The sequence below is a fragment of the Meles meles genome, chromosome 4 (assembly GCF_922984935.1).
Source record: "Meles meles chromosome 4, mMelMel3.1 paternal haplotype, whole genome shotgun sequence".
In the NCBI taxonomy this organism is placed as follows: domain Eukaryota; kingdom Metazoa; phylum Chordata; class Mammalia; order Carnivora; family Mustelidae; genus Meles; species Meles meles.
Window position 1 is genome coordinate 118,586,625 of NC_060069.1, and position 22,923 is coordinate 118,609,547.

At 34.5% G+C, this 22,923-nt stretch overlaps 1 protein-coding gene across 3 annotated transcripts in view; it reads right to left on the reverse strand.

The window, feature by feature from the left end:
• EPHA6 (EPH receptor A6) overlaps positions 1 to 22,923 on the reverse strand; it is a 929,004-nt gene that overhangs the window by 463,432 nt on the left and 442,649 nt on the right. For all 3 annotated transcript variants that reach the window (XM_046001268.1, XM_046001267.1, XM_046001266.1), the window contains exons 4-5: positions 19,114 to 19,269; positions 1,261 to 1,596 (exon numbers count right to left, since the gene is read on the reverse strand). In XM_046001268.1, coding sequence (XP_045857224.1) covers positions 1,261 to 1,596; positions 19,114 to 19,269 — 492 coding nt within the window. The remainder of the gene's footprint in view (positions 1 to 1,260; positions 1,597 to 19,113; positions 19,270 to 22,923) is intronic.

The following is a 22,923-nucleotide window of genomic DNA, read 5'->3' on the forward strand; positions in this document are numbered from 1 at the left end:
TGTGTGTGTGTAGCTCTATGCAATTTATCACATATGCAACTTCGTGTAACTGTCACAACAATCAAGGTATGTAACTGTATTATCACCAAAAGGCTCTCTCGTATCTTTCGCGGCCATATCCCTCTCCCCCAGTTCCCAGCTTTGGCCACCACTTATCTATTCTTCATGTCTATAATTATGTCATTTCAAGAATGTTATATAAGTGAATCACACAGTATGCATCCCTTTGAAATTGACTTTTTCACTCAGCATAGAGCTCTTAGAGTTCATCTAAGTTGTGTGCATCGATAATTTCTTCCCTTTTATTGCTGAGTGATGATATCAAACTTGCTGATACACTATTCTTGAATTCTAGCCTCTAGAACTATGAGAAAATAAATTTCTGTTGTTTAAACCACATAGTTTGTGGCATTTGTTACAGCATAAAAATAGTTTTATCTTTATAAATTTGTCTCACATATATATGCTCATATACAACAACACTCTCTGCTATAAGTAAATCACTTGTGTGCCCACATAATTTACGAATGCTTCTCGAAGGGAGTTTTTAAAATCTCTGATGCTTTTCCTGTATCATTTACTGCAACAAATCATGTTATGAGGGAACTAAAGAGAATATATTGTTACAAGAATCATAGGGGTATTTGTGCCTATGTTATAGTAAAAATCTATACTGTTATGAAGGGAACATTTAACTGAAAGCAATTGGATTTTTAAAAAAGACTATTCAACAACTTTTTGCAAATGATACTTAACAACAGCATTTGGATACATTTCTGGATATTTTTTGCTTTTACTTTTCAGAGTAGATCACAGTTAAGCATGTTGGCTGCAATATGTTTACAACATAGATACGAATTATACTTAACATAAATTCTTAACTATTTGCTTTATTTGATATGGAAAAAGAATGACAGCATAAGTGGAGTAACTGATTTCAATTCCCTTAGCAACATTTTTTTTTATCTGACATTTGTTGGTAAGTAATATGGACTTGCTCATTAAGATGTATTTGTACAGGATTATATCAAAAGCAGTGCATAAACATTGCTGAGAAGCATTATATCTAATTAACCTCACTAATAAAAAGTAATATAAAAATCTTCTGGACCTTAGAAACCAGTAAGAACAACAACCAGAAGATCACCTCTTTAGTGTATAGAGTGTACAACTGCACCTCAGTGAATAAGGCCCACCAAGGATATTATGCATGAGAAGGGAATTATAGGTTTGTTTAGAGAGAATACCAATGGAACTTACCATCTTGATCCGTAGTCACTGTTATAGCTGTGAATGGCTTGGGAGAAAAGCTCAACTCAGAAACTCCATTCATGGCTTCTATTTCAAAGGTGTAATTCACGTGAGACACAAAGTCAAGTACTATCACAGAATTGTTGATCAAGCCAGAATGTCTTGGGATGAAGCGGAGTCCTCCACCACAGTCCTCACACTGGCTGGTGTCTAAGCCACATTTCTTACAGATTACACTGTATGTGAGATCTTTCCTCCCTCCTGTGTCACTTGGTGGACTCCATTCCAAAATAAGGGCCGTTTCATTGATGTTAAAAGCCACATTCCTAGGAGCTGAAGGTGGCCCTAGAGAAAAGCAATTAAAAAACAAATGTACATGTGTAGGACAATGAATTAGAAGGATGCTAAATTGAAAACTTCATCAATAAACATTTGTCTTGTATATTAGTTTGAGCTTTTCTGATGGGAACCATAAAGAAATATGGTTAAAAACATCTGATTAAGCCTGGAAGTCTTGAGTGGGGGGAAAGATGGTCTCTATCTTAACTTTGGTATATGAATATGAAAAAATCAAAAGCCAAAAATATCCAAAAGATATGGTAATTACACTTTGAAAATTTGTTTACTGGAATATATCATAAGCAAAAATGATTTTAAATTATGTGATGGTTTTAATTACATTTTAATAATTACATCACCATTTTCAAAATTTGAAAAAATGCATACATATACAAAAACACACTATGTTTCTTAATATTTCTCCATGTGGATCACACTGCATAGAGTACTTAATAAACTTTAACTACTCCAGTCTTTTATTAAAATTGTGCCAATAATCTTTTACACTTATGTGAGTACTTTAAATCCCAGTTTAAAAACAAACAAACAAACAAACCTCAGTTTTGTATCATTCCTTGTATAAACATTAACTAAAGGTCTACTAGGAGTCAGCACTACACTACATGTGAAATAATACAGAATCCTATCTGTAAGAGAATATGCTTTTGATAGATTCATTGTATAAATATAATAAAATAACAATCCTGTCATATTTTAGAATGATTAGTTTTAAGAAATCTAAAACAATTCTTTAAATTTCTGCTATCAAGAAAGTTTGCCTAGAAGGTGGTATAGAATTAGCTGTAACCTTCTTTTCACAGAAAGAAATTCAAGTTTTGATATAGGGTCCTTTTGGATCTCGAGATATAGTCATTCATTCATGAAATAAATATTTTTTAAGTGACTACTATGTGTGCCAGATAACCTGCTAGATTTGGGACTTACAGTGTGAATGTAACAAATTCCTACTTTGTTATATATATTTAAGTTGAATGGCAGGCAAACATTAAAAGAAGAATAAAATTCAAATTATAATAAGTACAATTGCAAACATCAAAAGGAAAGGAAGTAAACTAAACATTAACAGGAGGACCACGGGTGCCTGGGTGGCTGTCAGTTGAGTGTCTGACTCTCCATTTTGGCTCAGGTCATGGTCTCAGGGTCATGGGATCAAGCTCCACATCCGGCTCCATGTTCAGTGTGAAATCTGCTTGTTCCTCTCCCTCCTGCTCTTCCTCCCCCATTCCCGTGATCTTTCTCTCACTCTCTCTCAAAATAAATAAGTGGAAAAATAAATAAATAAAATCTTAAAAAACCCAAAGATTATCAGGAAGACTAATCTGAGAATCATTATGAGAAAGCCTCATGGAGGTGGTGAGGAAGAGGATGTCAGAGGAGTAAGAAGTATTAAGGGTAGAAGGTTCTTTAGTCAAGAAAGATCTGAAAATAGTCAAGGAACTGGCTGATAACCACTATGGCTAGAATGCAAAAGGAGAAAGAAAGTAAGCTTTAAGGGAAGAGGAAGCGGTTGGAAAGTGTAAGACTCCTAGGTTCATTGTAATGAGTCTGGATATTTTTCTATGCACAACAGCAACAGGCTTAGAGATTTTATATATGAAAGTAAAGTGTTTAAAAAAGAACATTCGAGTTTTCTGGCTGCCATGTACGGAATAGTTTGAATAAGTACGGGGACTCATTAGTGAGATCTGTTATACAGTGTTAGAGTAGTATAACATTACTCATAAATTTACATGTTATATGTTGGGTTTGAGATATTAAGAATTGTTATTTTATATTTTTCTTTTTCTTTTTGCTGGATCGTGATAACAGCAGCCTGATGGGTAAGGGCCTCAGTCATCTGTACATATATTATCTAAAGCCTGACCTAGAAATGGAATGGTTAGCTTTTCTAACAGGTTTCTGCATATTTTGTTTTATGCCATTTCATGTTTCAGAGAGTTACAGAAGTGTCTTTCTTCAGAAGGGAAAATATGGAAGGTATTATAAGCTAGAGGACGAGGACATGTGTAGCTTACCTCCAACCTAGACTTATGCCTGGAAGATAAAGATACATTATCATTATCATAATAAGGCCTTCCTACAGAATGACATATTCATATTGTTGCTCTTTTCTGTTATTTATAAAGGAAAACATGAATTATTATTCACTTATATTTCCATGAATAGGAAGAATGTTATCAATTATGTTATGGGTGTCTGCAAGCGTATAACTGTCGGCCTGGAGATACTTTAAAAAAAAAAAAAGCAGACACCCTTCTTACTCAAGGGCCCTTATACCAATTTGCATGACGATTAAATAGCTTTTTAATTGCTGTTAAATTATGCCAGCTAAACTGTGATTTCATGCAAATATTAAGCTGTAACGACATGCAGTGAATCATTTACCAAGATTTAGAACTTGGAACAAAGAGAGACAATTAATTCTAATCCTCAGATTCAACTAAATTATCTGTCACTGGGCTTTTATGAATGTGGCCTGATTGCTTTGTTATCATCTATATATTATACAAAGATTATGTGACATTGGAAAAAAAAAAACTTGGCAGCAATAACCCTTTGGAGATATCTATATTTAAAACTCTTAGGGATTTCCTTATGTTAATTTTTTTTTTCTTTAGAGAAACAAGTAATTCACATAGAAGAAAAGCAATCTCCACACTTCACCCTCCAGACTGACTTCATAAGAGAAGGGCAATTAGTCTGATTTGCAACTGGACGTTTTTCAAGTCCATCACATAATAAACCTTACATTAAAACCACAATTTTATTTCTACTAGTGTATCCAGAAAATACATCTTTAATCTTCTTTTTATTTTTTGCTTCAATTTGGGTCCCCTTTACACTTTTTTTTTTTAAGATTTTATTTATTTATTTGACAGATATAGATCACAAGTAGGCAGTGAGGCAGGCAGAGAAAGAGGGGGAAGCAGGCTCCCCGCTGAGCAGAGATCCCGATGTGGAGCTGGATCCCAGGACCCTGGGATCATGACCTGAGCCGAAGGCAGAGGCTTTAACCCACTGAGCCACCCAGGCGCCCCCCCTTTACACTTTTAAAGAATAAAGGAATAATACTCTAATAGCAAACTTCTGAGAAGCCTAGAACAGTGCTGTCTTTTCTCTTCCCAGAAAAGCATCTAAGTCTGCAGCTCTCATCTTCCTCTGAGTAGCAGAGGCCAGGAGGGTTACAATTTTTATTTTGTTTTATTTCATCTTATGTAAAATGTTTTTAAACAGAACTGCATTTCCCAAAATATATCCTGTGCAGTATCTCTAATCCCATGAAATATCACCAAAAAAACTAGTTCTGTATTCCAATTAAGACTCCTCTGGCCGACTTGACACTGAAACAAAAGTAACACCATTTGTTTCTCTTTCTTGAATCCAAAATTCCCAAACATTTGTTTATAGAACCTTATTTTCCAAGAAGCATCTATAGGAATACTAGCATTCTGCAGAACACTCTTAACAGGCTGACACAGAAGGAGAGTGAACGTAAGGATCATATTTCAGTTACTACATCAATAGTTGCAGATTTATATTTCATGATCATAATTGTAGAAATATGCTAACTCACAAATAAATAGGCCCTTATTGCTGACTGGAGACTGAGTATTCATCTACTGTATAGTTAATTGTGTTTGTAGATGCATTTTCTAACCTTAAGAACAATGAAAATTTGATCCAAATAACTGAGGAAATCAAGTCATGGAAGGCTACTGTTTACTAAACTGTATTTTATTAGGTTACTATTTGGCAAAGAATTTTAATATGTTTGTTAATTTAATGACTACCATAAATAGAGTAACATTTCCTAATAAAAAAGAAATTTCTTCTTACATATGAGTTTACAAATGAGAGAAAAATAGTTCTATGTTGATCTATGTCAAAGAGAATATTTAAAAAATATATTGAACCATCTAGAGATATTTAGGTAAACACTTTTGCAATGAGTAAATTATAAAATTTGCTAAAGAAAGATAAACACATAGGAATAAATGAAAAAGTATATCTCTAGATTTTAATAATGTACTGAAAATATAGGTTGTCAGATTTGCATATGGGCATAATTTAAAACTCTAAAAGTCATCTCATTTTTTGAATTATCACTATTAACTTTAACTTTTATCTATAGGTATATTGTTAATATAATGCCCTTTCCAAATGATTTTTGAAAAATGTATTTAATAGGAGTAAATGTAAGCAGAATTTTATGTTTTCCTTCTCTAATCCACTTTGTGCTCTAAGTTCTGGTCATAAAATATTTGTACATTTGGAAATGGATGATGAGTAATCACAAAAGAGGGGCTCCATCCTCACCAGAGGGAAGATAAATCACTTTGGTCAGATAAAGAAATGAGGTCCAGGAAAGTGTTATAATTATGTCAAGTTCACGCACTGTGTTTATGGTGGGATGATACCTATGTCTTCTTAGGTTTAGAATTTTTTTTTAAATACTGCTGTGTGTATTCTTCCTATAGATAAAAAAATTCTGATAAATAAATATTTAAAGTATTTTATAGTGTTTTGCTTAGAGAGGATTGTCAAATACAAATTTTCAAAACATATAAATTAATGAGAAATTTATTGCCTTCCAATGACAGATTCTTTTTTGAATAATGTTATCTTGGAGCACTTTATAATAATGTTATATACAGAAGAGCAATTGAAAATTAAATCTTGCTATTAAATTAAGTATTGCTCAAAATACAACAGAATGCACATTTCAAATCCTTTAGTCAACATATTTTCATTTTCTTCAATATTTTTACACCAACTTCAGTAACTAAATTGATGTCAAAATTGACTTATTATCCATTAAGTGTTTTCATAATACTGTGAAAGATGACTTAGATAATTCTTTTCAGATTTTCCATTATTTCTAAAATTCACAGTTAAAGAAAACAAAAATCTAATAGACCAGATACAATTCAATTCCAAAATAAAACCTAAACCTCTCAACCTTTTCACCATGTTTCTTTATAACCAGGCCTCTTGCTTCCTTTTGCTGCATCTCAATGCCTTTGTGCATGCTGTTCCTTTATGTCCTTTTGCTCTGTGGAAGATTCCTGCTCGTCCTTCGTGCTCCAGTTTAGGCGTTACCCCCTTTGTGACACTTCCTTATTGGTCCTCGGCAGAAAGGAGCACTTTTATACCTTACAGGTATGATTTTTAAAAATAAAGCCAACATTTTTGAACACTGATTTTGTTCTAAGAAGTGTACTTAATATTCCATGTGATTTACTTAATTCGGTTATCATGATAAACCCAAAAGGTAGTTATTAATCACCATTTTATAGAAGATGTGACTAACAATAAATGTATAAATTACACTGAAATATGTGTATCACTGTATACAAGTCTAACATGGTCTAGCTTGATCCAGAGATAATATGTGCTTTAACTAAGGGAAAAAATAGAATGCATGGTTTTGTGTAATCCTCCAGGAATTTTTTCTTTTCAAATAGTGCCAATTTCCACATATATTGGAAAACAGGTAGTTTGAGATTAAAATCTTTCCAAGAGCCTGGTGTTACTGGTTACAGATAGATTCACATGACTTGAAAATCACTTAAGAAGCAGAAGGGAATGCTTATATTATGGTAAGGGTAGTCACCCATCTCTCTATCTGTTGGGAAGGAATTTAAAACTTCTCAAAAAATAAATAAAAAACACAAAACCCCTAAAACTTCTCCAAATATAGTTCTGTGGACACTTAAAAACTTGAAAAGTAAACATCTGTGGCTGCAAATTTCTATGCTATAGAACACAGATACAAATTTACCTTGGAAAAATTCCAAGAAATAGTTATAGCCTACATATCAATTCAGAAAAAAAATTATAAACTCACAGAATAATTAAATATATGAATTATAGAAATGTATTATAGCTGCACAGGCCAAGAGTTAAAAGGCAAAAATCACATATATTGATAAAAGCCCACTAAAATACAAATGAAATAATGAGAAGGCTGACTTTGGGTCTTCTGAGTCAAATATCATCCAGTTCCTTAATACCATGAAAAAAAAATTATGCACACCTACATACAGCCCTTTCTGTGTCTGAGTCAATTATTTTTATTTATTTTTTTTACCCTGTTTTTAATTAATTAATTTATTTTTTCAGCGTAACAGTATTCATTGTTTTGTTTTTTTTTCCCATTTTATTTATTTTTTCAGCGTAACAGTATTCATTCTTTTTGCACAACACCCAGTGCTCCATGCAATACGTGCCCTCCCTATTACCCACCACCTGGTTCCCCCAACCCCCTCACTCCCCCGCCCCTTCAAAACCCTCAGGTTGTTTTTCAGAGTCCATAGTCTCTTATGTTTTGCCTCCCCCTCCAATTGTGAGTCAATTATTTTTAATTAAGGTCTCATTAGAAATAGAAAAGAGAAGTATGAAAAGACTAAGCACAGCCATATTTGGGGATGGAAAACAAAACAATAAATGAATAGATTAAAGCAAATTAATAATCTTATTCAAAATGCATAACACTGTGGGGATAATAATGAATGTTATCTTTCCAATTATGGATGCTTCTTGGTAATTGGTTTGTTGTGTACAAATAGATGTTATTGAACGGGACAATACTCTCTGGATTCCAACTGCAGAGTCCTGGTAGCAAGTGGTAACTCAATTTTCCAGCATCAGCAGTATGACCATTTAATATCTCTTCCTATAGAGGAAACTCAGGTGATTTCATACAAGAACCTCCTCTGCTGAAGTAAAAATTATAGTATTTACATTCAGGAAACTCCTTGAAGCTCACATGAGATCCTACATCAGTGACCAATATTGGGGAAACTGGGATTCATCTCATATAGGTATTTATTCTATAAGGTAAGGGTCATTTTAATTTTAAAAATATGCCACTTCAATAGACAGAGTGAATATTTAAAGTTATCTTCTACAGTAAGACAAGATACAATACAGTCTTCTAGAAGTAACACAATCCATCTTTGCAACTTCTCCCATCCTGCCATCTGCAAAACTGTGGTTCCTACATTGTGTTTACAATGAGCAACCTACCCAATCAGCTGCACTTTTGTATTTCAATTGTGAAATGGAAAGGCAAGGAACCAGAATGGGTTCTTCATGCAAAACATGCATAGGAAAGAAAGAAGAAAAAAACTTAAAGATATGAGGGGAAAAGAAAAAGAAGAATTAGCAAGCAGAGCAGAGGTACCTGGGTGTGAACATTCTATATCCAACCAGAAGTGGGGGACTTGGGTAGGGAAATTGAAATGAAGAACACCTCTCCTGGGGCATCTCAACACACTACTTATTCTATACTCAAACTAAGAATGAGAAAATCATGGCCTTTTTTTAAGTTGCCAATTATTCCAGCAGTAAGGAAGCCATTTTACAATATTAGTTTTAGAGCAAAAGTAAATTAAACTTTTATACATTCATATCAATTCTGGTCACTGTAGTTCAAATACAAAGATATAAAAGCATGGTATTTGCCTTTTTTTAAGACTGATGTTTGAGGGGCCCCTGGGTAGCCTGTTGGTTGAGAATCTACCTTCTGCACAGGTCATGATCCGAGCTTCCTGGGATCAAGCCCTGCATTGGGCTCTCTGCTCAATGGGGAGTCTGCTGCTCCCTCTGCCCGTTCCCCTGCTTTTTCTCTTTCTTGCTCTGCGTTCTCTTTTTTTTAAATTTTTTTTTTAACTTTTATTTATTTATTTATTTATTTGACAGAAAGAGAGATCACAAGTAGACAGAGAGGCAGGCAGAGAGAGAGAGAGGGAAGCAGGCTCACCGCTGAGCAGAGAGCCCGATGCGGGACTCGATCCCAGGACCCTGAGATCATGACCTGAGCCGAAGGCAGCGGCTTAACCCACTGAGCCACCTAGGCGCCCTGCTCTGCGTTCTCTTTTAAATAAATAAACAAATAAATATTGAAGAACAAAGCCAAAGTTGGTGGCATTACAATTCCGGACTTCAAGCTCTATTACAAAGCTGTCATCATCAAGACAGCATGGTACTGGCACAAAAACAGACACATAGATCAGTGGAACAGAATAGAGAGCCCAGAAATCGACCCTCAACTCTATGGTCAACTAATCTTCGACAAAGCAGGAAAGAATGTCCAATGGAAAAAAGACAGCCTCTTCAATAAATGGTGCTGGGAAAATTGGACAGCCACATGCAGAAAAATGAAATTGGACCACTTCCTTACACCACACACAAAAATAGACTCCAAATGGATGAAGGACCTCAATGTGAGAAAGGAATCCATCAAAATCCTTGAGGAGAATGCAGGCAGCAACCTCTTCGACCTCAGCCGTAGCAACATCTTCCTAGGAACAACGGCAAAGGCAAGGGAAGCAAGGGCAAAAATGAACTGTTGGGATTTCATCAAGATCAAAAGCTTTTGCACAGCAAAGGAAACAGTTAACAAAACCAAAAGACAACTGACAGAATGGGAGAAGATATTTGCAAACGACATATCAGATAAAGGGCTAGTATCCAAAATCTATAAGGAACTTAGCAAACTCAACACCCAAAGAACAAACAATCCAATCAAGAAATGGGCAGAGGACATGAACAGACATTTCTGCAAAGAAGACATCCAGATGGCCAACAGACACATGAAAAAATGCTCCACGTCACTCGCCATCAGGGAAATACAAATCAAAACCACAATGAGATATCACCTCACACCAGTCAGAATGGCTAAAATGAACAAGTCAGGAAATGACAGATGCTGGAGAGGATGTGGAGAAAGGGGAACCCTCCTCCACTGTTGGTGGGAATGCAAGCTGGTGCAACCACTCTGGAAAACAGCATGGAGGTTCCTCAAAATGTTGAAAATAGAACTACCCTATGACCCAGCAATTGCACTACTGGGTATTTACCCTAAAGATACAAACATAGTGATCCGAAGGGGCACGTGTACCCGAATGTTTATAGCAGCAATGTCTACAATAGCCAGACTATGGAAAGAACCTAGATGTCCATCAACAGATGAATGGATCAAGAAGATGTGGTATATATACACAATGGAATACTATGCAGCCATCAAAAGAAATGAAATCTTGCCATTTGCGACGACGTGGATGGAACTAGAGCGTATCATGCTTAGTGAAATAAGTCAATTGGAGAAAGACAACTATCATATGATCTCCCTGATATGAGGACATGGAGAAGCAACATGGGGGGGTAGGAGATAGGAGAAGAATGAATGAAACAAGATGGGATTGGGAGGGAGACAAACCATAAATGACTCTTAATCTCACAAAACAAACTGGGGGTTGCTGCGGGGAGGTGGGATTGGGGGAGGGGGAGCGGGCTATGGACATTGGGGAGGGGAAGCGAACCATAAGAGACTATGGACTCTGAAAAACAACCTGAGGGTTTTGAAGGGTCAGGGGTGGGAGGTTGGGGCAACCTGAGGGTTTTGAAGGGTCAGGGGTGGGAGGTTGGGGGAACAGGTGGTGGGTAATGGGGAGGGCACGTTTTCATGGAGCACTGGGTGTTGTGCAAAAAGAATGAATACTGTTACGCTGAAAAAATAAATAAAATGAGAAAAAAAAATAAATAAACAAATAAATAAAATCTTTTAAAAAAAGAATGAAGTTTGAACAAATTGGTTTTACTCACAAGATATTTGATTCATATTTAGAGGACCAAAAAAAAAAAAAGAAATTCTTAATGATGTCCATGAGAATTATCCATATAGATAGATAGATAGATAGATAGAGATATGATTTACATCTTATGTTTTGAACTTTTCTACATGGGTAACACAAATGTTTGTTGAATGTGTTAATCTTCCAGCACCCGTTCAGTAGCTAAAAGATCCTATTGATTTAAACACAAGAGAAACATCAAAGTAAAAATGTCATGACAGTGTAATTATATTTTGTCTAACTTTTCATGCATCCATATGTTAGACTGTCACTTCATTTCTTTCTATCCTTTCATGCTCTCTGCCTTTCCTGCTGGATAAGTACTTTTTTTAGTAATTCTTATTTTCCTTTGTTTCTTTAACCTCAGTGAGTATTTTTCCCTTTGGGTCTGGAAAAACCTTAGGTAGTTATTTTGATAACAGATTTCTTGGCAGCAGTGGGGTCTTCTGTGCTCTCAAATGTTCTCAGAGGCATCCCTAATTGACTAAGATCTGATATTAAGGAGTGCCCTCCACAGCTCACCCTTTAAAGCACAGAATATACATTAATTAGTCACCTGAGAAACAGAGTTTATGAAGTACATTAAAAATCTAGATAAAGGGGCGCCTGGGTGGTTCAGTGGATTAAGCCGCTGCCTTCAGCTCAGGTCATGATCTCAGGGTTCTGGGATCGAGCCCCGCATCGGGCTCTCTGCTCTGCAGGGAGCCTGCTTCCTCCTCTCTCTCTGCCTGCCTCTCTGCCTACTTGTGATCTCTCTCTCTGTCAAATAAATAAATAAAATCTTTAAAAAAAAAATCTAGAGAAAATATTCAGTATTTCATTTTAAATTTCTTATTCATAATTCTGTTTATATATTTTGCAGTTCAAGCAAAAGGACACAAGGAATTTTTTAAAAAATTGAGGCCTAAATTTAAGTATATTTTTGATATAACTGGTTAGTAGGGCTGTTTGAGAGATCCTACTACAGTTAAAATTCAAGGGAGAGAAATAGGTTGGGCAGGACTTTGAATGTCCTTGGATTGGTTCTAATGGGTCTGGAAAACAGGGGTTGGGCTTTGAAAGACATTAGGCAAAAGTAGTGATATGATCAATATGATATGATTTTGTGTCTAACAGTTTGGAATATTTTGGAGGTGTGGAAGACTAAAGGAAGGATATGTGCCAGGATATTATTAAACTAGCCCAAGGGAGAGTCAAAGACATCAACTAAAAGGATAGGACCAGGAACTGACAGGAAAGAATGGACAGAAGAAATGCTAATAGGTAGATTTGATAGGACTTGTGACTGCTACATGTCAAGGTCAGGGCAGGAATTATGATTCCAATCTTTCTGGCTTAAAAGCATGTGTAGATGAGGATTCACCAGCATAAGGAAATAAAGCTGGGGTGAATAAGCAGGCTGAGAGAGAAAACAATAAATTATCTTTTACTGGTTGAATTTGAAATTATTAGTTTACTCATTCATCAAATATTTATTTAGGCCCTAGTGTCTCATATCAATGTATTATTATTAGCGCTGAAGATACAGGAGGGAAAGAACACCCATGATCTCATGGGTCTTATAGTCTAAAATGGCTAGGATGATGATAAACAAAGAAGAAAGAGTACAAATAAATCAGAAATTTCAAATACTGACACAATACATAAAAAAAAATGTGATATAAAAAAGAGTATGGGGAGGAATTCTGTTTTTGAATGATTAATCAGAAAGTGCCTGTCCATTTGAGCCTAAAGGGCAAAAAGAAAATAGCCATAAGACCTTGAGGAAGAGTATTTTAAGTAAAAGAAATGGCTGGCACCAAGGATGACAACAAGCTCAGTACCTTGGAAGTCCATGAGCTTAATAACCAAAGGGAGTAGGGTATGAGGTAAGCTCAGACATTTGGGCAGGTTTCCACAAGACATTTAGGTTGCCAAATCCTACAATTAATTGGCTAGATAACTCTGGACTTTGGGAGAAAAGCCCAGGATCTGAATAAAAATATAGGCACCAATCTATTTATAGGTGATGTCTGAAGCCATGAGAATGAGGACATGTGGAAAAATAAGAAAGCAAAGAAAGGAATGTAAGGAAAACTAACATTTAATGGGTAAGGAAAAGAAGAGAAACCATCAATGACAATAAATACAATGGTGAGAAAATTAAGAAGGTGAAAGGGAGATTACAATGTCCTACAATAAAAAGGAACAAAAGAAAGAGGGAAGGATCAACAGAGTTGGATATCATAAATAACTGAACAAAAATATTTCTAACACAAAATGGCAAAGATCATTGGTGAATTTTTCTGACAGTTTACTTTGGTAGGGGAAAAATCTGATGACTCTCTTAGAGTGAAGAGCAAAAATCTGAATACAGTAGAGTAAAAAGTTAAAAAAGTAAAAGTTAAAAAAAATAAAGAAGGAAGCATAGCCAATAAAGATTGCTTTTCCAAGATATTTTGGGGGGAAGGGGGAGAGAAAAATATTGAACTTGGAGTATTCTTTAAACAACAGAAGTTTGGGTATACCTATAGGTTGTGAGGAAGAAGTTAGTATAAACAAAAATGTCAGAAAAGTAAACTAACAAGAGCCAGGCCCAGTAGAAGGTTGAAGATCAGGTCACCCTCTCGCCCACCACTACTAGAGAGAATAGCTTTGAATATGAGGCATCTTTTTTTTTTTTTTTTTTTAAATTGTAGCTATCTTAGAAGTCTAAAAGTGTTTATGTGGACACCTCTCCAAAAAAGATAGATGGCAATAAGCATGTGAAAAGACACTCCACATCACATGTCATCAGGGAAATACAAATTAAAACAATGAGATTCTACTATACACCTATTAGAAAGGACCAAAGTCCAAAACACTGACAACACCAAATGATGGTGAGGATGTGGAGCAATAGGAACTCTCGTTCTTTATCGGTGGGAATGCAAAATGGTAGTTTCTTAACAAAATTAAATATACTTTACCTGTATGATCTAGTAATCATGCTCCTTGGTACCTACCCTAAAAGAATTGAAAACTTATGTCCATACGAAACCTACACATGCATGTTTATAGCAGCTTATTCCTGTCAAAACTGGGAAGCAATCAAATTGTCCTTCAATAGGTAAATAGATAAGTAAACTGCGGTACATACAGACAATAGAATATTATTCAGCACTAAAAAGAAATGAGCTATCCAGCCATGAAAAGACATGGAATAATCTTAAATGCATATTACTAAGTGAAAGAAGCCAATCTGAAAGTCTGTATACTGTAGGATTCCAACTATATGACATTCTGGAAAAGGCAAGAGTATGGAGACAGTAAAAAGATAAGTGGTTGACAGAGATTAGTAGGGCACAGAGGAGTTCCAGGGGAGTGAAAATACTCTGTATGATGCTATAATGATGGATACATGCCCTATACAAACCCACAGAATGGGGTGTGAACCACTCTGATTAGAGTGAACCCCAGTGTAAACTGTGGACTTTAGGTGATTGTGACATGCAAATGCAGATTCATCAGTTGTACAAAAGTACCACTCCAATGTGGAATGTTAATAATGGGGGAAGCTGTGCATATCAGGAAGCAAGGAGGTATATGGGACTTCTCTGTATTTTCTCTTGATTTTGGTTGTGAATCTCAAACTGCTCTAAAAGAATAAAATCTTAATAAAGCTTTTTATGTGAATAAATCTTATATATGATGTGTTTCAAGATTATAAAATAAAAAGATACCTATCTCTACAGTGAAAACCCAAAGAAATCATAAAACTCTTAATAGTAAAATTACATTTTTAAGGGTGTTTATTATTATTTTAATAATATTTAATTAATATTAATTAATAATATTTTATATTATTTATATTAATATTAATAATATTTTATAATATTTATAATATAATATAAATATAATATTTATAATATATATAATAATTTAATTATTATAATAATAATTTAAGGGTGTTTTATTATTATTATTTTGATGATGGCACTAAGAAGCAGGGGAGGATTCTTGGGGTCCTTAAAATCATATTAATTATATGATCACATGCTATCCTTATAAATAAAATTTTTCCCTACTAGGCCATTGACTAGTCAAATGTCCTGGTTTTTCATTTCTGATATTTTAGTCCTTCACTTTCTTTTAAACTCATACATTCAAAATCTCTCTGCTCCTAATACTAAGGAAAGAAATTGCCTCTTTTTAAATTCCTGGAAGATTCTCTGAAAGCAGTTTCAAATGCTAAGACTGACAAAAACACCAGGAATTGGTAGCACTGACTGCTAACTGACCCAGATTCTGAGCTTTAGATAACACTTTAGAATTGGAACAAAGGTGATAAAGAATGGCTAATTCATAGATACACGGTCTAGAAGTTAAGAGAGCATATTATCTATTAAAATTTGATACTTACTTGTGGTTAATGAAAGACAGAAAAGACTGACTGCTTGTTTGATTTTTGACCTCAAAAGTTCTATTATCTCAGTGAACTTACCCTGGTCCTCTTAAGTCTAATCGTTCAGTGATCTCCTCACTTGTAACTTTTCTGATTTTTCTCTCCTAACTGTCTCATTTTCCAATTTTTAGGGGCAATGATACTTTGGAATTTATGGTCCTTACTTTTTCTTCATTTTATAATAACTGCTAGGGTCCCTCACCCTAGTCAGAGTATAATTTGGAAAACTTCATCTCAGGCAATAGAGGTGCAGGACTTAAAATACTTTGTGAAAATGTAAACAATTCAGTTTATTATTTTTTCAGTTTATAAGAATGCAGATGATGGGAGCCAGGAGCTCAGTATAGAAGTATCAACCATAAAGTGGGGGTGCCTGGGAGGGTGTCAGTCAGTTAAGCATCTCCCTTAGTCTCAGGACATGATCCCAGGGTCCTCTCCTCTCTGCTTGTGCTCTGTCGCATGTGTGCTCTCTCTCTCTATCTCTGTCTTCCCCTCAAATCAATCAATCAATCAAAAATTCAATTTAGGGGCTCCTGGGTGGCTCAGTGGGTTAAAGCCTCCGCCTTCGGCTCGGGTCATGATCCCGGGGTCCTGGGATCGAGCCCCGCATTGGGCTCTCTGCTCCGCAGGGAGCCTGCTTCCTCCTCTCTCTCTGCCTAGTTGTGATTTCTTTCTGTCAAATAAATAAAATATTAAAAAAAAATTCAATTTAACCCCCCCAAAGTTATAACAGTTTCAATACCTACTGATCAAAAACCATTTCAAAATGAATCATAGGAGAATAGCTTTCTGTGTGAAACATTTATGTAGCACCTACTATGTCATAGGTATTGTTCTTGGAACTTTTCAAAAATTAATTTATTTAATCATGGTAGCTACAGAATGAGGTATATGCTGTTATTATCACTATGCATGGGTTAACTGAGGCTGAGAGATGTTAAACAATTTGCCCAAAGTTACATAGCTATTAAGCACCAACACCAAAACTCGTACTCAAATAATTTGACACTAAAAGATGGTTAACTTATAATACACTATGGTAAGTTTGGTTAAAACATGACAGAAGTTCTTAAGAAAGTAGCACAGAAAAACCTTGAGAGGGGGACCTCCTGAGGCTGGACTAGGGAGATCTCACTAAAGTTTTCACCTTTTTTTAAAGAAGGGTTTTATTTTTCAGTATTTGATGGCAACACAATATGCTATTTTCTGCCTAAAACTGCCCATCAATGATCAGAATCAAAACTTTCTCTGCCTCTATTTAGTACAGCTGCAGGCAAGTGATGAGCATGGGGTGACGTGTGGAATAGTTAACATATTGTGCGCCTGCAACTAATATAACTAATATAACTAATATAACTAATATAACTAATATAACGCTGTATGTGAACTATACTGGAATTAAAATAAAATAAAAATCAGCCATGAACAAGAGATTAATAAAGATGGTGAAAGGCCAGAGAGAAAATTCGAGTTCCCAATAAATGATATTAAATATATAATATATATTATATATAAATATATAAATTGATTAAAATAAAATTAAAACAGAAAAGATAAAGAAAACTTAACTTATAATATGAAGTATAAAAAAGGAATTTTTTTTTAGAGGAAAGAAAAATCCAAAAAACATAAAACATTAAGCTGATAAATACACGTATCTGATTCAATGACTGACTAGTTTATCAGGTTTGTGGACTTTGTTGCATCCACTATTTATTTCCTTAACCAGACCCTCACTCCAAAGAACTGCATGCCTACCCTGCTACATCACTGAAGGGTTAGATTGATGGGAACCAATTTATTCCTTCAATTTGTCAATTGTCTATTTATGGCCACCTAAGAAAATAAAAAGAAAAATTCCTGATCACTTAACTCAGAATTTGCACTCAGTTTCTGATACAGATTTTGAGAAATACTTTCCTAGCAGTACTATAGCCATTTGAAGTACCACCATTTACCTAAACTGGAGTAAGCTGTTAACAATGTAATATAATAGTATATAGTAACCACTGAAGAAGGATTACATATATGTGGTAACAGCAAGGTTTTCCTGTTAAAAACTCTACATAATTAGATGAGAAATTATATTTCAAAATTTCCTCTTCTATTTATTAACTTAAAATATGTTCCCAATGAAAAAAAATGCCAGGTAGTAATTTCCCAGGCTGGAACTTTCTGAAGAAAATGGTCACTCAGCATTTACAATCAGAAAGCAAAAGTTACATCTACTAATGAATGTGTTGCATTTTTATTAATTGTATTCTATAAAAATATTTTATATTAAAGTCTGTAGTAATGCAGATAAATCTATAGGGTGCATCATTTACAAGAAATGGGACATCACCATTGTCTCTAAGGAATATGCAACATTACATAACTCTCAATCTGTTTTTGCCTTTATGGAATTACAGAAGATAAGCAATAGTTTGGCACTAATTCATCAAACAGAAGGGCAAATTTTCACTGTAGTATATTATTTATGTATTTAACAAGACTTTTATAGCTACCTAAGAGGTGACATTTTACTTTTGCAAAGCTTAGCAATGCATTAATAGATTCACTTTTACTTTTTATTTTTATTTTTATTTTTTTTTAAGATTTTATTTATTTATTTGACAGAGAGAGACACAACGAGAGAGGGAATACAAGCAGAGGGAGTGAGAGAGGGAGAAGCAGGCTTCCCGCCATGAAGGAAGCCTGATAGGAGGCTCGATCCCATGACGCTGGGATCATGACCTGAGCCGAAGGCAGAGGCTTAACCCACTGAGCCACCTAGGTGCCCCTCACTTTTACTTTTTAAATGTACAGATAATTCATAGTATTTTATAATAAAAGAGTACAAATAATTTATAATTCTTGACATATGCATTTAAATGACATTCACATTTAAATTTAATATCTACTAATTCCAACCCAAAAATTGGAAAGTGAAAGGTGAAATGTGGACAAACTCAAAAACACTTTCCTTTAAAGACAAATGTCAAGGAAAACTAGAACTTTTTAGCAAAACAACAGCACAATGACTTTTAAAGTTCCATCTGGAAGCTCCCCCACACTAAACTTGGTGTTCCTAAATTGATGTGCCTTAAAATGGACAAGGGTGAAGCAAAGAACAAGTTTTATTTATAAATTCTTAGGTAGCCTTAAAATGCTTTAACTTCCTAAGGACAGATTATGGTTAGGAAAAATTTCCAGGGCCTCACACCAGTGCTGAGATTTTAATTTCCTGGATAAATGTGAATTTTGAAGAACAGGCACTTCCTTTGCAAGCAGATGAAAGGTTAACTATGTTGAGAGAAAGAGAAACTTTTTTCTTCACTGTTTTCAAAGTCAAATACATGGTTGCCACAGAATTTTCATATTTACTTTTTAAAGCAATTTAGAATAAAGAGACCAAAGGGTTGAAAACAGGATTTACAAATGCAAAACGCAGAGACTTACTGGTACATGCCATGGAAGGTGGGTCTTTTTCAGCTCGGAAGTAACCCTTTTCACACTGACAGATGGAAGTTGCTTCCTTATAGGTTAAACTGTGGGGAGGGCATTTAGAACATTTTGTGTTCCCAGCAAATGCTTTATAGAATCCTGGTCTGCAAGCTGTAAAAACAGGAAAAAATGCTTTTATTGCTATTATTGCTTGCGTTATTTTACTTGTACACATACAACATATTTTAATTGATACACATTTTGATCCCAGAGTTCAGTGTCACACATATACAGAAAAGTCAATATATGTTAATATTAATGAAATTAGTTATTCAAAATCAGTAACATAATGGTGACGTCATATTTAGGCTCAGGTTGCTAATTTTGGATAGTATACCTGAAATATGCATACACAAAATAGCTGATTACCAGAGTGTGGATATGCCCCTCCCTGGAAGTAAGGGAAATGATTTTGTGTAGTTCTAGGAGATAGCATTAAATAACATTGAATCATAATGTGTAAAATATATTTGCATTCCATTTTTCCCTCAGTCCTTCTAAGAACTAAAGGAGAAAGTCCCAGTGTGGTGCTGGTATACCTTAACATCTGTCCTATTGGTGAATTTTTTTTTTTTTTAACAAAATGAAAGTTGGCCTTAGGTTCAGAGATTTTAGCAAAGTCTACCTGTAGTTTGATAACATTGCTTTTTTTAATCAGTTTATTTTTATTTTTATGGCAATTTTTTCTATTTATTATATTGAAACACATTCATTTAAAATTTTGAATTAATTTCAAAAGTACATAGACAAAATATTAAGTAAATAAGATATATATATATATATATATGTAAGTATATATATATATATATACTTATTGGTAAGAACCATGAAAATTGTAAACAACCAAATCTTCACAAAAAATCATGAAAATAAAATGTAGATAATAAAAGTTACATGATGCTTTATTTTATTAGGCCGCATTTTCTCTTTGCTTAAACCCATGTTGTCATTCTTAGGAAAATTTTTCACAGGAATGGAAGATCTAGAAAAAACGATCCTATGCTAAATATGCATTCAAGGTCTTAAATGTTGAGGGGGTAGTTGTTTCTAGTCTCAAAACCACTACTGACCACTTTCTAAATTAACACATATACAAAATAAAAGTAGAATAATTTTACGGTAACATACATTATGTTAAAAATGTTTTAACAAACTACTTCTTTTAATCTAACACATTTTCACAAAATGCTCCATTTTTTATTTTTTTATTTTTATTTTTTTTAAAGATTTTATTTATTTATTTGACAGATAGAGATCACAAGTAGGCAGAGAGGCAGGCAGAGAGAGAGAGAGAGGAGGAAGCAGGCTCCCCGCTGAGCAGAGAGCCCAATGTGGGGCTCGATCCCAGGACCCTGGGATCATGACCTGAGTCGAGGCAGAGGCTTTAACCCACTGAGCCACCCAGGCACCCCAAAATGCTCCATTTTTAAAAATATTTTATTTATTATTTATATGAGAGAAAGACACAGATAGTAAGAGAGGGCATGAGCAGTAAAAAGAGAGAGAAGCAGGTCCCCAGTGAGCAGGGAGCCCTACGGGACTTGATCTCTGGACCCTGGGATCATGACCTGAGCTGAAGGTAGACGCTTAACTGATTGAGTCACCCAGGTGCCCCCTCAAAATGCTCTATTTAAAAATATACAATAACTAACAATAATAAACAATAATCTCCTGATAAGTCTCCTGATTATATATGCAGGAAAGAAAGAAATTTCAAGGGAAATTGAAATCTTAATTAAATGAGTCCCAATAAAATAACTATTTGTCTTTTCCTAGGTACATATTTTAGTATATGTTCCTACAGCTCTAAATGACTGCAATATGATTGATACCAGTAGTATACTATGCACCACTGACTCAGACTCTAGGAGGCGTAAACTATAAGAGGTGTGTGCACACATATGCACACATGCACAAACACATACACATGTGCATGTAGACACATGAATGACTGGGTTATTTTTGACCATTTGCTTTTATAATAATGCTTTATATGAATACCCAACTTTTGTACCAACATGGACGGGATTGGAAGAGATTATGCTGAGTGAAATAAGTCAAGCAGAGACAGTCAATTATTAGATGGTTTCACTTACTTGTGGAGCATAAGGACTAACACAGAGGACATGGGGAGGTGGAGAGAAGTGAATTGGGGGAAATTGGAGGGGGAGACAAACCATGAGAGACTGTGGACTCTGAGAAACAAACTGAGGGTTTTGGAGGGGAGGGGTGTGGGGGGGGTTGGGTGAGCCTGGTGGTGGGTATTATGGAGGGCATGTATTGTATGGAGCGCTGGGTGTGGTGCATTAATGATGAATTTTGGATCACTGAAAAAAAAATTAAGTTAAATTAAATTGAAAAAAATAATGCGTTATATAAATGACCTAGTAATTCAAGAGAAGTTATAATCAATTCTGTACAGTAAAATTACTTGTAAAAACCTGGTTATTTACTATTAATGAAGCTATTAGTGGTGATACATAAATATCAACCAGTCTCTTTAACTTGCTGATAAATTAATTAATATTATATGACTAATTAGTAAAAATCCTATATCATCAAATAGCTCTCTAAGCCCGTCAAAATTCAGAGTACATAAATAATATATACTCAAGCCCTAAAATTTTCACAAATAAAATATTCTTTAAAAAATACATAAATTTCTGGGGCACCTGGGTGGCTCAGCGGGTTAAAGCCTCTGCCTTCAGCTCGGGTCATGATCCCAGGGTCCTGGGATCGAGCCCTGCATCGGGCTCTTTGCTTGGCGGGGAGCCTGCTTCCTCCTCTCTCTCTGCCTATCTCTCTGCCTACTTGTGATCTCTGTCTGTCAAATAAATAAAATCTAAAATAAAATAAAATAAAATAAAAAATACATAAATTTCTAAATTTAATCTTACGCTATAGTAGTTAAAAGACAATGTGTTATAAAATATTTACTAAATCTAACATATATATTTTGTCAATTAAGTAATTATCTTCTTCTTAATTATGAAGTTTAAAATAACTAATTATATCCCTTAAAATACATTTATAATACTTTGGCAAATAATTCTAAATGTTGAACTCAACTAGAAATTTAATCATGTCTTGAGCTCATCTATTACAATATTTATAAATCTAATAAGCCACACAGTTTATAAAGAATGTGCAAATTTAAATGGGGAGCTTGCATTCTGCATATTCCAATATTATTTAAAATATAATTTACGTATTGTTATAATGGCCTTTTGAAATAAATTAATTAGGAATGTGAACACTATAGGACTATACTAAAGTTTATCATATGTGCAGATACAAAACCTATAAGACCCATAAACAAGAGCTGTAAATATTGACTCCTTTCTGTATCAGTCATTCAAATCTCAGTCATAAACACTGTTTAGCATGTAAAGTAGCCTGCCAATAACTTCATTTTGTTCAGCAAAACACTGTTAACCTTTATTTTCTCTGGTAACTAAAGAACAAAAATTTAAATAATTTTTTATCTGAAGTGTTTTCATTTCACCTTCCTTTAGAATTTTAGAGTGCTTAAAGCAGTTCTTAAAAATACTTAGAATAGCTTAGTGATATTCAAACCATTCTAAAAACCAGGCTGCTAAATGGTCTCAGCACCCAATCTTGCCAACTTTATTCTGTAAACAGGAGGATCTTCTAAACCAGCTCTGTCCAATAGTACTAAAAACTAATCTATATATAGATTATATATATATCTATAAAATATATATCTAAAACTAATCTATATATAGATTATAGATAAAAACTAAT